The following is a 13,123-nucleotide window of genomic DNA, read 5'->3' as shown; positions in this document are numbered from 1 at the left end:
CCGAAAAAAAAAAAAAAAAAAAAAAAGAGGTCGCGACATAAGGGAATAAAATAAACACGCGTCTCTTCATTTCATTGTTGCCCGATTGATGAGATGAGTTTTTACGAGATCACGGCTGACTTTAGCTATTCAAAAAGTTTAAACTGTTAATTGAAAATGGGGTTTTTAATAATTAATTATTCTAATTGATGAAAATTCCAAGCTCCACACTTGAGTTTCATGGATTAAAATTGTAATAGCTACCTTATAAGAATATATACATCTGTAATCTATAATCTATTTGTACAACTAAGTTTCGAGTATTTGATGTGGCGATACTAATTCAAGCACGAATCATTTCAAAATAATTTAGACTAATCAAACCAACCACATTTTAAGAACGGGTGAATGATATTGCGTAAGAGCATGTGATGATGCCCACGGTTTCCTAATCGGCCTCACTATTGTCTTCATTTCGCATTCACTAGCTTTTATTTATTTATTTTATCAAACTCTCACTTTTAGCATTCTTTTATGACAAGGTTCATTTCTTAATCACCCATCATATGCAAATCAATTGCTAAATAGAAATTACGCATCGAGATTATTGTTTTTTTTAGTGGGATTCAGTTTAGGTCCCATATAATTTTTAAATATGATTACTTTAGTCTAATAGATTAAGGGTGTGTTTGATGACCACGCTAAGTACTAAAATGTTGTTAAGTGTGTTTGATAACCACTACCCTCACACTACTTAATTAATTGGATTAAGTGAAATATCACCTATTGTGGTAAGTAAGAAAGACTCACTTGATTGGTCAAGTAATAAAATATGCAATGGAAAGTAATATCTTACCAATTAGATTGTCAAAACATTTGAATAGTGCTCACTATTTTCATGTTTCATAAGTAAAAATATAATTTAATATTTAATATTCTTATGTTATGAAATATTTTTTATTTTTATATTAAATGCTTAAAGATTTTAGCGCTTACAGCACTTATTTTTCAGCTTCACAATCAAGACTTTCGATTTGTAAAATTTTCACAATCTGAGTTACGATTAATGACAAATTTAGGTGCCGTTCGGTTATAGTTATTTTTGTTTTTATTTATAAGAAGCAAATCCATTTAACTTATTTTTCATCTGGTTAACGTTTCTTAGTTAAAAGGGTTTTTTTAGTCAAAATTGTGTTTCTTACCCGAAATAATAAATGTTCATCAAATATCATTTTCACTTGACAATATTTATTATGTCTAAATTGCCAATTATAATTTTTACCGTGACAGTTGAAACAAATACAATTTTCGACAAATTAATTCAGTCATCATTTGGAGGCCAACAACATGAAATCATTACTAGCGTAACAGCACATGAAATTTGTTGAAAATTTGGGTGAGATTTGAGGTACGAAGCAGAATTCAATTTCTCCGACAAAAAGTCGCAACTCCTTTGTCTCTCTCTCTCTTTTTTCCGTCTAAAGCCAGAAGGACATGGGCGAAGCAAGTGACTTCTGGCCCATTTCTCTTTTGTTTTTTCTTTTCCTTTCCTTCACTGTTTTTACTCTAAGCACGTCAAGAACATGGCTTATTTAAATTCCTTCCTTTATTTTATGTTTATTTAATTTTACAAAGATAAAATATGTTCTCCTCGTGATGCTATTAAACATTGTGGTTCAAGTTAATTTTCCCTATCTTCTATCATAATGTTTTTACAAATCTGGCGTGTTGGTGACATGTTGCTATGTTTGAGTCTAAGCATGTTACTGCTAGTCTTCAATTAGTCTAACACATATATTCAATTGAATTTAAACTGTCGGATCTTGTGAGATGAGAAAATTAGTGTTTACAGAATTATATGAAGCTAATCAGCATATACTTGGAACCCATGTGGGATCCAACATTTCCAATGATTCGAATTTAATTTAATTTAATTTTTTTTTTGGTAAAAGGTAAGAAATATATTGAGAAATGACCAAATAAACAAAAGATTTCACCACCGCCTGCGGTGGCCCAGTTGGATAAGGCTCCCATGATCCTTTGCGAGGAGGAGAGGAGTTCGAATCCCACTAGCCGCATGGGATCTTAAGTGCGACGTCGGGGGTGGTGGGTCCTCCGCTAGTGTCGCCTCAGGGTTTGCCCACCGGCTGTCGACTTACAGGGTTCCCTGTGTCATAAAAAAAAAAAAAAAAAAAACAAAACAAAACATCTCGTCACTAGAAACTTGCACTCCAAATGCAGGAACAAAAGGAGTGGAAGGGTGACGAGATGTAAAAGCCGCAAATCGCTACACACACACTACAACACCAAGACCAAAAGAAGCACGATGAGGTCAACCGGCTAATATAATTTGAATTTAATTTAATATATACCAAACTCAATAATAAATCTTCCTTAAAAATATATTTTAGGCAGATTTGCAATATGTATTCTAAAGTAGAGGTGAGCATGGTTCTAGGATAGAACTTGGAACCGAAAAATCAGATTGGTGGAAACCTGTATGGTTCCAAGTTCCAAGGTATATAGGGTAGGGTCCAAGTTCCAAAAATTGGGAAACTTGTTTCGAATGGTAGGTTTTAAATTATGAGTAGATAGAACCTAGAACTTAAAATAAGTCTATGTATTTTTCTTGATCTATGTCTTCATGCAATCTTGCGGTATTCCTTAGCGTTCGATGATGAGTATATAATTTGAAATCACTAGTATGAACTTTCATTTTATGACCAGGACTTTTACTTTATTAACAACTTGGAACTGCCCCTAAAACTTATAACAAGGTACATTCCAATTCTAGAATATGCATAATAGGTTCTAGATTTCAAAAAATAAGGAATCTATTCCAATGGATAAGTTCTAAGTTCGGGTTGAAACCTGCACGAAATCTAAAATTGCTCACTCCTATTTTAAAGATGTCTCTCTAGGAAAATTGTTTGTTCTTTAGTCTCGGAAGCCCATTAGTTTCTCCCAAGTTTTATCCACTTTTTTTTATCAAAATTTTGAAGCCCTCTGCTTTCCCGATCAGCGTTCACCCTTGGATGCGAGCAAGCCTCTCCAACCTCCCCCTCCCGCGTTGCCTCACCATCAAAGGGGGAGGATACGCAGCTGCGACAAGCTCGAGCTCAGATCGAGCTTTGGATCGAGCACAACCCTTGCATCTTGGGCTTGGCAATGCTAGGCCCGAGCCCATGATCGCGAGCCTAGAGGAAGCTCAAACTCATGTATGAGATCTGAGGCTCAAGCGCCCTTGCCAAGTTCTGGCTCGACGACGACGTGGATAAGTTGTGGCCACGCGAACTGGTGGCCCGGGTGTCAGCTGATATTAGAGGGGTTGGTGGCGGAAAACTTTGGTGAGGGGCAGTGGAAAGCGGGTCTCACAACTGTGGTCGAGGGGCAGCCACGATTGACTATGGTGGGGTGATCCTCGCGCCTTTGTAAGTGGCGTATCCAAGGTTCGTGATCTAGTCTCTTCTAGTGTGCCCAAGCTTACAATTCTAGTTTCCACCGATTAAGCATGATCTCTCTTTCTCTCTCTCAATAATTCAGTCAACCTAACTAATGCACTAAACTAAGATTGGACAAGCATCACATTTGATGGGATCCTCGTAAGACTTATATCGGACTCACTATTTTCATTGGGTCAAATCTAATTTAGTACTTGTGTTACTCTCATGGCAACTTAGTCACAATCAAATATGGCTAGTAATCATTGTTATTTTGGTCGTAACTGTTAAATTATGTATCGAATTTGAGCTACAAATATGCATAACTCTGGCTGAATAAACAAAGTTCAGGGAGACTTTGTGATGTCTTCGAATTTTGTTCCACCGTTAAGTCTATCTCCATGCGTTGAAGGAAGAAGCCAAGGAAAGCCGCATGAGTGCTTTTAAGTTCTTTGACTTCCAAGCGGGCAAGCGAAGTCAGAGAAGAGAGATTTTCGGCCAGCAAAGTCTTGAAGAGAGATTGTCTTCTGCCGAAAAGGAGGGCATCCACAATCTTCCGCATTAAATAAAGGACCCACAACCTGCTGCAAATGCATGAAGAAGACGCATGAAGAAGACTTTTTTTACGCTTGCTTCTCTCCAGGAACAAGAAATTTGAAGACTGCGGCCCACCTCATTTCACGGATCATAGGCATACGTTTGTTGACTCTCCTCTGCCTCATTAAATGCTTGCCCATGCACATACACGATCTGCATGCATGCCTACAAATATGGTGGGCGTCGGTGCCGATTGTGGGCTTGTCTTGTGGGCGCCTGTGCTGCATTTAATGAGGCCATTTACTTTCATTTTTGTCCTGTCTTTCTGCCCTCCTCGCTAAAAGGAGAAGGCGTCGGAAGATGCAAAAACTGAGCGAGAGAAAATAGCTCGAGAGAAAAGAGCTCGAGAGAGTGTGAGAGACGAGAGCTCAGAGAGGTTTGTGCTAAGTTGAGTCCATTGAGTGAGTTGTTAAACACTCTGGGTATCAGGTATAAATTAGGACTGGGAAACACTTGAGTGCATGTGTGATTGTAATCCTGTAATTCTCCGATTTATTGTGAATTATTTTGCTAGCTCTCTCTGTGGACGTAGGTTCCGACATTCGGACCAAACCACGTAAATTTTTGGTGTCCTTTTATTGTTCCTCATTTTATTTTGATCAATTTCTATAGCTCCCGACAAAATTGCAAATTCCGATCCGCTTCCGCTGTGCCGCTGATTACAACAGTAACTTATAGCCAAAAGATTCCAAATTGTTCAAAATTTGATGAATTAAAAGGGGGAATGGTAGTGCTTTTCAAACAGACAACAACAAGATTGAAGATTGAAATACCATTACATTGAAGTATGTGGATCAATTCTTACACATTAGTTTCATTTTTGAAATTGATATCTGAGTTTTCCAATAAAGAAAATAGCTTCCGGTGGGGAAACCTGTGTGACTGTTTAATAATTATAGTACATGAAGATATACCACTGCTATAACTAAGTGAAACAAAACCTAAAGCCAGATGACTTGTACATCTTCTCCCATCTTTTCCCTGAACCAGTTTGGGAAGACATTCGATACCCAATAAAGCTCTTCCTAGGAGCCCGTCCAAGGCCGTATTGGCTAAATAGGCTCTTGGTCTCAAACGCCCACGGCTTCGGTCCTGGTTGCTCTGGCAAAGGCCTCAGCGGCTTCAATTTGGGGATTTGTGGCGGGACCACGAGCACTTTTTGGATATTGCGGAGCATGTCTGTGTCAGAGTGGTAGCGGTTTTAGGAGTTGAAGAACATGTGGAACACTTTCAAGGAACCAAGGTGGAGCCGCCTGCCCGGTTCCGGCAAGTTGCATACATCGCCTAGGACGTGTTGGAGGAACTCTTTCTTCATTTGGTTGAGCAGCAATTGCACGAATTTGATGGGGTCCTCAATGCTGGCTTCGGGGTTTTCCTTTAGGAAGAGCAGCGCACAATTCAATTGCCCTTCCTGTTCTTCTTTCTGCGATGAGAGAGAGAGAGAGAGAGAGAGGTGGCACTTGGAAGGACACAATCCAAAAAAGATTGCATTATTTAGTTCATAGGGGCAGAAATATATTAACAATTTACAAGTGTTGTCCAGCGAGCATCAGCCATTGCATGCGGCTTAGGTAGTAGCTATACTTAGCCGAATCATATTCAATAGTTTGATGCACGGGGTGGTGAGGAGCTGGTAGGGGTTGGACCACAGCTGATGCAGCGGAAGAGGTGTGCTGCGATAGACGTCATGCCAAATCGAGGTACTCTTCCGTTGGATGCACACCTCCCCTTCTGCTCCACTTCGCTTCGATGAGCCATGAGCCACGAACAAAATGTCTCACCCCACTTTCCAACCAAACACAGTAAAAAAAGATATTGCTTGGTGTAGCAAAGTAAAGAAAGAGAAGTATTATGTGGGAACACGAGACGTACTATATCTCGAAGGTTTTTCTTGATGTTCTTCCCCGATTTTTTTAAGCATTTCATTCTGAACTCGCTGATGAGATCGTCTAGGGTTTTGGGTATGGTCTTGGCGTGCTCACTTAGTCCTTTACAGTCCCAACTGGTCTAATGTTGGTCACCCACCGAAAGAGTCGATTCTAAGGGTACCTAATTGGATGGATTGTGACACCATGGTAGATCAATATAGAAACCCATAACTAATCTAGGCAAAGAGCAGTGGTGGAAAGCAGATGTCACAACTGTGGTCAAAGGCGGAGTCAACAATAGTCGGCTATGGCGGCAGCAGTCCTCGCTTTCTTGCGAGTGGTCTATCCAAGATTCATGATCTTGTTTCTTCTCATGTGCTTGAGCCCGCAATTTCAGTTTCCATCAATTAAATGTGATCTCTCTCTCTTAGGCAAGCATCACATTTGATGAAATCCCCTTAGGAGTTATATCGAACTCACTATATTCAAAAGTTCATATTTAGTTTAACTTAGTCTCGATCAAATATGATTACTAACCATTACTTTTTATTTATTTATTGAAACTTCAGTTAGAAGATCCCAAATTGCTCAAGTTCTAACAAAATTACAAGGTGAACTAGTAACGCTTTCCACACAGACAAAAACAAGATTGAAGCTTGAAATACCATTGCATTGAAGTATGTGGATGAATTGTCCACTAAAATTTTACACATCTTTCTAAGCTACTCTGCTCATACATACTTATTGATATACTCTTTACTTTTATGTGAAAACCAAAATAACTTCAGGTGGAGGAACCTATAAGATTGGTTCATGACTATAGTTCTTGAAGATATGCCACTGCTATAACTAAGCAAAACATAACTTAAAACTAGATGACTTGTACATCTTCTCCCATCTATTCACTGGACCAGTTCGGGAAGACATTTGATACCCAAAGAAGCTCTTCCTAGGAAAATGCTCAAGGCCATATTGGCCGGACAGGCTCTTGGTCTCAAACACTCGTGGCTTCAGTCTCAGTTTCTCCGGCAAAGGCCTTAGGGGCTTCAATTTGGGGACTCGTGGCGGGACTACAAGCGCTTTCTGGATGTCGTGGAGCATGTCCGTGTCTGAGTCATAGCGGTTGGAGGAGTTGAAGAACATGTTGAACACTTTCAAGCAGGCGAGGTGGAGAAGCCTGCTCAGTTCAGGCACACTGCAGGGCTCCTCAAGGACGTGTTGGAGGAACTCTTTCTTCAGTTGGTCTAGCAGCAATTGCACGAAGTTGATGGAGTCCTCAATGCTGGCCCCGGGGTTTTCCTTTAGGTAGAGCAGCACAAAGTTCAATTTCCCTTGCTTTTCTTCTTTCTGGAATGTGAGAAAATCGTAAAAACAGGGAGATGAAATAAGAGAGTGTACACAGGTGCACAATAAGAGCAACAATGAACGAGCACCATTTAGGGGGCAGCGGCCAATTATAGCTGCTTGGCCAGCGGCCAGACTTAGCTCTATCATATTGAACAGTTCAAATAGCCTCAAGACGCATGCTATCCAACGTTAAAAACTTTACCTCGTAGGTTTGGATGTCATTCAACAACCGAGAGATGACCATGAGCAATTTGGTGATGGGCTGGTAGGGGTTGGACCACAGCTGATGCAAAGAGGTCGTGGGGCTCGCGAGGCACGAAGGAGGAAGGACTAAGACGTGTGCTCCGACAGACGTCATGGCTACGTCAAGGTACTCTTGCGTGGGACGCACATCTCCACTTCTGCTCCACTTCGCTTCGATGAGCCATGAATGAAATGTCTCACCCCACTTTCGAACCAAACGCAGTGTTTTAGCCATTCGAAAGAAAGATATTGCTCAATGTCGCACATTAAAAAAGAAAAGTATAACGTGGGAATATGAGACTTACTATATTTTGAAGGTTTTTCTTGATGTCCTTCCCCAGTTGTTTGAAACATTTCACTCTGATGTTGGTGACAAGATCGTCGAGGGCTTCGAATATGGTCTTGGCGTGTGCACTCAATCCTTCCCCATCCCACCTATTATAATTTTTTTTTTTTTTTTTGGTGAAAGGTAATATAATGTTGGTCACCGATTAAAAAAAAAAAAAAAAAAAAAAAGGCAACTGGAAGGATAAATAATTGGATGGACTGTGAGGTGATTATTAATTTAACGTACACTCATTAATCTTGCATGTAGGCATGTAGTCTAGTGAATGTAACTCTTGAAATAAATTGTAGAAACCCTAAGTTGGAGTTAAACAAGTACTAAAAATGATAAGCATACCTTTGAACCGCTTCAGTAAGCTTTTCCAGATCCTCTAACGAACCTTCCATGTCAAAAAAGTCATCGGCGACAGTTAATATGACTGCGCCCTTCGCGACCAGTACTCGCACATCAGAGTTGCAAGGCACGGAAACGGAAGCGGCGACAGCAAAATAAGAGTACACCGTCTTCTCTCGACCGAATCCCATCTTGCTAAGTCCCGTTGTTTCAGACCACCTGAACTCATCCATTGATAAAGAGTAATTAAAAATAATTCTTTGCTAATTAACAACCCATTCACTAAAACAGATGCACAAATGCCTTTTTAACACGTCAAGCTCCATCCTGTAAATAGATTGTCTCTGTTCAAAGTTCTGCAGAGCAAGTTGTAGTATATCCTGATTATGAACCAATGATGACCTAATGAAATCAAAGAAAAGCAAAAAGTTAATTGCATGTTATAGCATAGTATTCAAGCAAGTTTATAAATTTCCTTTTGAAGACATTAATACCTATGGCAAGAAAATTTTCCCATCCATAATACACAAGCATCTTTTTCCTCCATCCACATCCTGTGTTCCAGGTGGTCTAGGCGAGCCATCCATGGCAGACCCAGTTCGTGCTTAATCTACACAGACATTTCAATCATTAGTTTACTATGCAGAATGACAAGAAGTGCTGAATATTCCCACTAACCATTCTGCAATGACTCGACGAGATAATGCTTGAATCTCTTGTTCCTCTGGATGCGATTTTCTCAAGAAATTTCTTTGAGAAAGTTCTTGCTTTCTCGAGTTCATGTTCGTTCGGAAGCATAAGATTGCTGGCTCTATATATGTTAAGGAGCACACTCGAGAAGTATTCATAATGTTTTTCAATGTGATCTCGAACTTCTTCACGGTCTAGAAACCAACAAACACTAGCTGCAAAATGCAGAATACAATTGAAATTAAAGGAAGCACTTCAAAATATCATCCATGAAAGATCCCAGGGGAAAGGAACCAATTGAGGGACTCATAAAGCTTGCAACTCGTACATGGTGATACTTTATAACCATGCATGCGCAAAAGCCAGAATCCCAAGCAATCTTTGTATAGCTCCGCAGCGATTGAATGAATTGATTTCACGATTGGTTTTTCATGCTTATAGTTCCTGCAAAAAGAAATATTAATATGCTTGAATTAGTTAGAGATGTCGTATGGACGATTTCGGTGACCTCAAAAGCAATCAGTACTGGAAATAGAAAATAGGCGACAACTTTGCCGGGACGGGCTTCTAGGCTTTTACGAACGACATTGCCCGTCCCCTATTGTATTGTTTTTTATTTTAGTAGTTTTCTAGGAAAATAAAAATAAAAATAACTGAGTGACTAGGAAGCTTTTACTAACCGATAGATTTGTGCCAAAAATTCATCCTTCTCCTGGTCAAAGTACTCGGTTAACCCTAATCTCACTAGTTGATAAACCATGGAAAGTTTTGTAAGCTCTTCATCCACAAGATATAGAGATGGAACTGCTTTAATCATCGAAGAAAGCCAAAACATATTCAAGGGTTATGAGCGTTATAAAAGGAAAACCATATAATTTTATAAATAAATTTTCAAACTCTACACTGATGGTATAAGCTTTTATTACTTTACTCATATAAAATCAGCTTTCATTAGTTTAGCTTATAGTGATCTAGCATTTGAAGTCGTGTCTTAAGCCAAACACAGCCTAGCTAATCTAAAAGCAAGATTTTAGTTTCAACTTTAAGTCCTTATACAAGGATTGGAAGGATTCGCCCATTGAAATATCAAAATCTTTGGTTTTGCGTTAACAGTCCAAATTCGCAGAAAATATCGAAGTTTCTGTTCCTACTGTGGGCAGATCGGTCCCAGTTTGAGGCCATCTAATTGGAAAAATAAGTTAAGTTAAAAGAAATCAAAATATAGAAATAAAGTTGATGCATTCTTTGTCCTCCCTTCCATAGAAGGATAGAATTTCGATTCTTCTTGTATACAACAATTCCATCGACTGAAACCAACCACATCCCATCAATTACTATGATAATTTTGTTCTCTTTTCCGAAAGTGACAATATATAATTTTCATAAAATGAAATTAACTGGGGAAACAAGAATGGCATGCTTCAAAAGCATCTAAAAATCTTTCGGACTTAGCATTCACTTACCGCCGTTAGAAGCACAATTCAAAGCAAGAGTCTGAAGATAAGCCAAGCATGCTTCATTCCCGGTGGCTAGGTATGCACTTGCTGTCGCAGAGGGTGATTGAAACAAAGAGCCGTCGCTGTCCAGATGCTTCAATATGGTTTCGTGGCTGACTTTGTATGTTGGCGGCAATGCCTCAAGATACGACAACAACGGGAAATATTGCTTCTTGTCGACAAGTTTTTCCCTGCAATAGGCCAAAACCGTATAAGTTTTAATTGTGATTGAGGCGGGTAAAACATAGGAGTTGTCGGTGGCTTTAGCGCCCCAACTTTTTGGCGCTTTTAGATTTGAGGCTATGATAATCCGTTTGTCCATTATTCAAGACTTACTATCACTGAGCCAAAATTCTGATTGGCTAGCCATTGGGAAGGAGAGAGAGACCAAGAGGAGTGAGGGGGACGCGAGAGAGCTTGAGTGAGCGAGAGGGAACGACCTAGAAAGAGAGAGAGTGAGACCGAGCGTTTCACCGTCGCCTGAGGTCCGCCCGTTTCTCGCTGTTTGGAACCAGGTAGGCCTTTCTTTCGTCCGTTGGCGTTCGGCTTTCGGGGTGCGTCAGGCCGGAGCTCGTGGTTGACCAGTTCGCAAGTGCTTATTTTTGTGCAAGTTGTGTCCCATTCTCCTCCTTGTCCGTATGCGTGAGAGGGTGTCAGCTCGGCGGTGGCCTGAGCGGGGGCGGCATCGGCGCCGGTGACAAAGGGTAGTGAGGCTCGTTTAAAATGGCGGCGGTTTGGTTGATGAGTTTCGGTGAAAAAGAGTGTAGGAGAGAAGTGGCTTCGGACGTGCAGAAGGCCGGCACGAAGAAGATGACCAAGAGAAGGAAAAAAAAAAACAAAAAGAAAAAATCAAAATATTAATATTAATATAAAAAAGGGTTTTTTAAGAAATAGTTTTCTAGTTAGGGCGGGTCCGGATCATCGGATTGGGTCAATGGGCCGGATCGGGTTTATTGGGTCCGAACCCGTTTTCCCAAATATAATAATATTAAACATTAAAAATATATTAAAATTTTCAATAATTATAAAATTTTCAACAATGATAATTTAAAATTTTCCAAAATTCAAAAATTTCACGGAACATCAAAAATTCAAAAAATTTCCGAAAATTCAAAAACTTTCAGAAATTATAAAAATCGGAATTTTAAAAAATAAGAAATATTAAAAAATAAGAAAAATTCAAAATATTCGGAAAATGTCTAAAAATTTCAATAGTAATTAAAAAATAATAAAAAATTCAAAAAGATAAAAAGTACATAATTTTTTTGGAAAATTCAAAAACTCGAATTTTTTTTCCTAAAAAGTGGAAGTTTTTCAATTTAGAATTATGCTTAAGGTTGACCGAGCCCTTAGGGCTTTACCTTATGGTTTCAATTGCCCTTAGAGACAAATGTTGTTGATTACGCAATATTAATACATTGATTTTGGTTTTCCTTTAGTTTAGTTAGGATTAGTATTTATCTTTTCATTAGTATTAAGTCTTTACTATCTCATAAAATGTATTTAATGTTTTCCTTGGTTGCTCATTGTTACGTTAATGATTATACACCTACATGATTACCTCACCTGCTAGTAGATAGATATTAAATCAATCTAGATTGCCTAACAATTTTTTTTAAAAATAAATAAAATTAGGTACCGAAGATGCACTAATTGATTAATTAGAGTAATCAAGTCAATGTCCATAGATTCTCTAGTTGTGTAAGAAGTGAGGCATACTCTCATGCTTCACTTAATTTCTAACCAACCCTAATAGACTAGTGGCGACTGCTTATTAGAAGATCTTTTACAAACACCTCACCATCGCACAAGGTATGGGCTTGAGAGAACCCACGCCTAATCATGGGCTATAAGCCATCTTTTAGACAATACCCTTAAACCTATATCTTTTCTTCTTCAAATAAAAAAGGTAGGTCGCGACATTACGTCTAGAAGGATGAATGCAATCGCATGCCGATTTGGGTTGATCGACTAAGATTGAACTAAATTGAAATGGTTGGGACTATATTAGTAATGAAATTTAAAAAGTATCGTGACCGAAATGCAAACATAGGTCAACTTGAAACTAAAAACACATGGTAAATTTCAAGCAAAAAAGAAGGAATGCAATAGAATTACCTTTTTAGAATTTGTTGTCGATTACTGAATAAATCCGCAATGATATGTTCTGCACTTTCGGGGAATATAACCTCCAAACCACTAGCACGGGCCAAATCAACCATTCCGGGCAAGACGATAGCGATCCAACGAGGAAACTTTCCATGCTTGTTTCTGGAAGAAGCAATTCCACATTTTCATGAATGAACTTTAATCCTGAAACATGAAAAATCCAAAAAAAAAAAAAAAAAAAAAAAAGGAGAGAAATATTAGATAAGAGTCTGAAGAACTATATGATTGTTGCATTTCAATAAGGAAACAAACACAATAGTTACATGCATCATCTTTTATAGGCTTTCTGTTGGCAAATATAGTAGGAATGAGAAGAAATGGAATCGGATTTTGAAACATGATAATACTCTTTTTAAGGAATTATTTACCCCACAACATATTGAATATTGGCAAAAATCCTCTAGGATACTATAAAATTTTAATGAGAATACCATCTAACAATTTTAGCATTCTTCGGGATATCTCAAAAAGAAACAATTGAAAAAGATGGTTGTATAGTTTTTTGAAAGAAGAATTGAAACCTGAAAAAACTTAAGATGTGTCAGTTTTTTTTTTTTTTTTTTCAGAACTAAACGCAACCTTTCAAATGGAATTTATGTCCGAAAAAATACGTTC

The 13,123-nt window shown here is 38.6% G+C and overlaps 1 protein-coding gene across 1 annotated transcript; it reads right to left on the bottom strand.

Moving 5' to 3' along the window:
• Positions 1-6,533: 6,533 nt before the first annotated feature.
• LOC104442658 (S-linalool synthase) lies at positions 6,534-12,561 on the bottom strand. Its single transcript, XM_039310706.1, has 10 exons — positions 12,458-12,561; positions 10,307-10,530; positions 9,524-9,647; positions 9,182-9,287; positions 8,648-8,763; positions 8,457-8,555; positions 8,157-8,372; positions 7,780-7,909; positions 7,434-7,679; positions 6,534-7,231 (listed from the first exon to the last, which is right to left on the bottom strand). Exons 1-10 carry the CDS (start codon positions 12,559-12,561, stop codon positions 6,734-6,736), a joined length of 1,863 nt encoding a protein of 620 aa, XP_039166640.1. The 3' UTR covers positions 6,534-6,733.
• Between the last annotated feature and the right edge of the window lie 562 nt (positions 12,562-13,123).

The sequence above is a fragment of the Eucalyptus grandis genome, chromosome 4 (assembly GCF_016545825.1).
Source record: "Eucalyptus grandis isolate ANBG69807.140 chromosome 4, ASM1654582v1, whole genome shotgun sequence".
Taxonomy (NCBI): domain Eukaryota; kingdom Viridiplantae; phylum Streptophyta; class Magnoliopsida; order Myrtales; family Myrtaceae; genus Eucalyptus; species Eucalyptus grandis.
The sequence above is the reverse complement of the archived record's forward strand: the minus strand, read 5'-3'. Positions and strand labels throughout refer to the sequence as shown.

Coding starts and splice junctions, on each gene's coding strand:
- LOC104442658 (XM_039310706.1), bottom strand. CDS start 12,561: ATGGTTGATTTGGCCCGTGCTAGTGGTTTGGAGGTTATATTCCCCGAA. Junction 8,764..9,181: donor TGCGCATGCATGGTTATAAA/GTATCACCATGT, acceptor ATGTCTGTGTAG/ATTAAGCACGAACTGGGTCT. Junction 8,373..8,456: donor GAGCTTGACGTGTTAAAAAG/GCATTTGTGCAT, acceptor GGATGAGTTCAG/GTGGTCTGAAACAACGGGAC.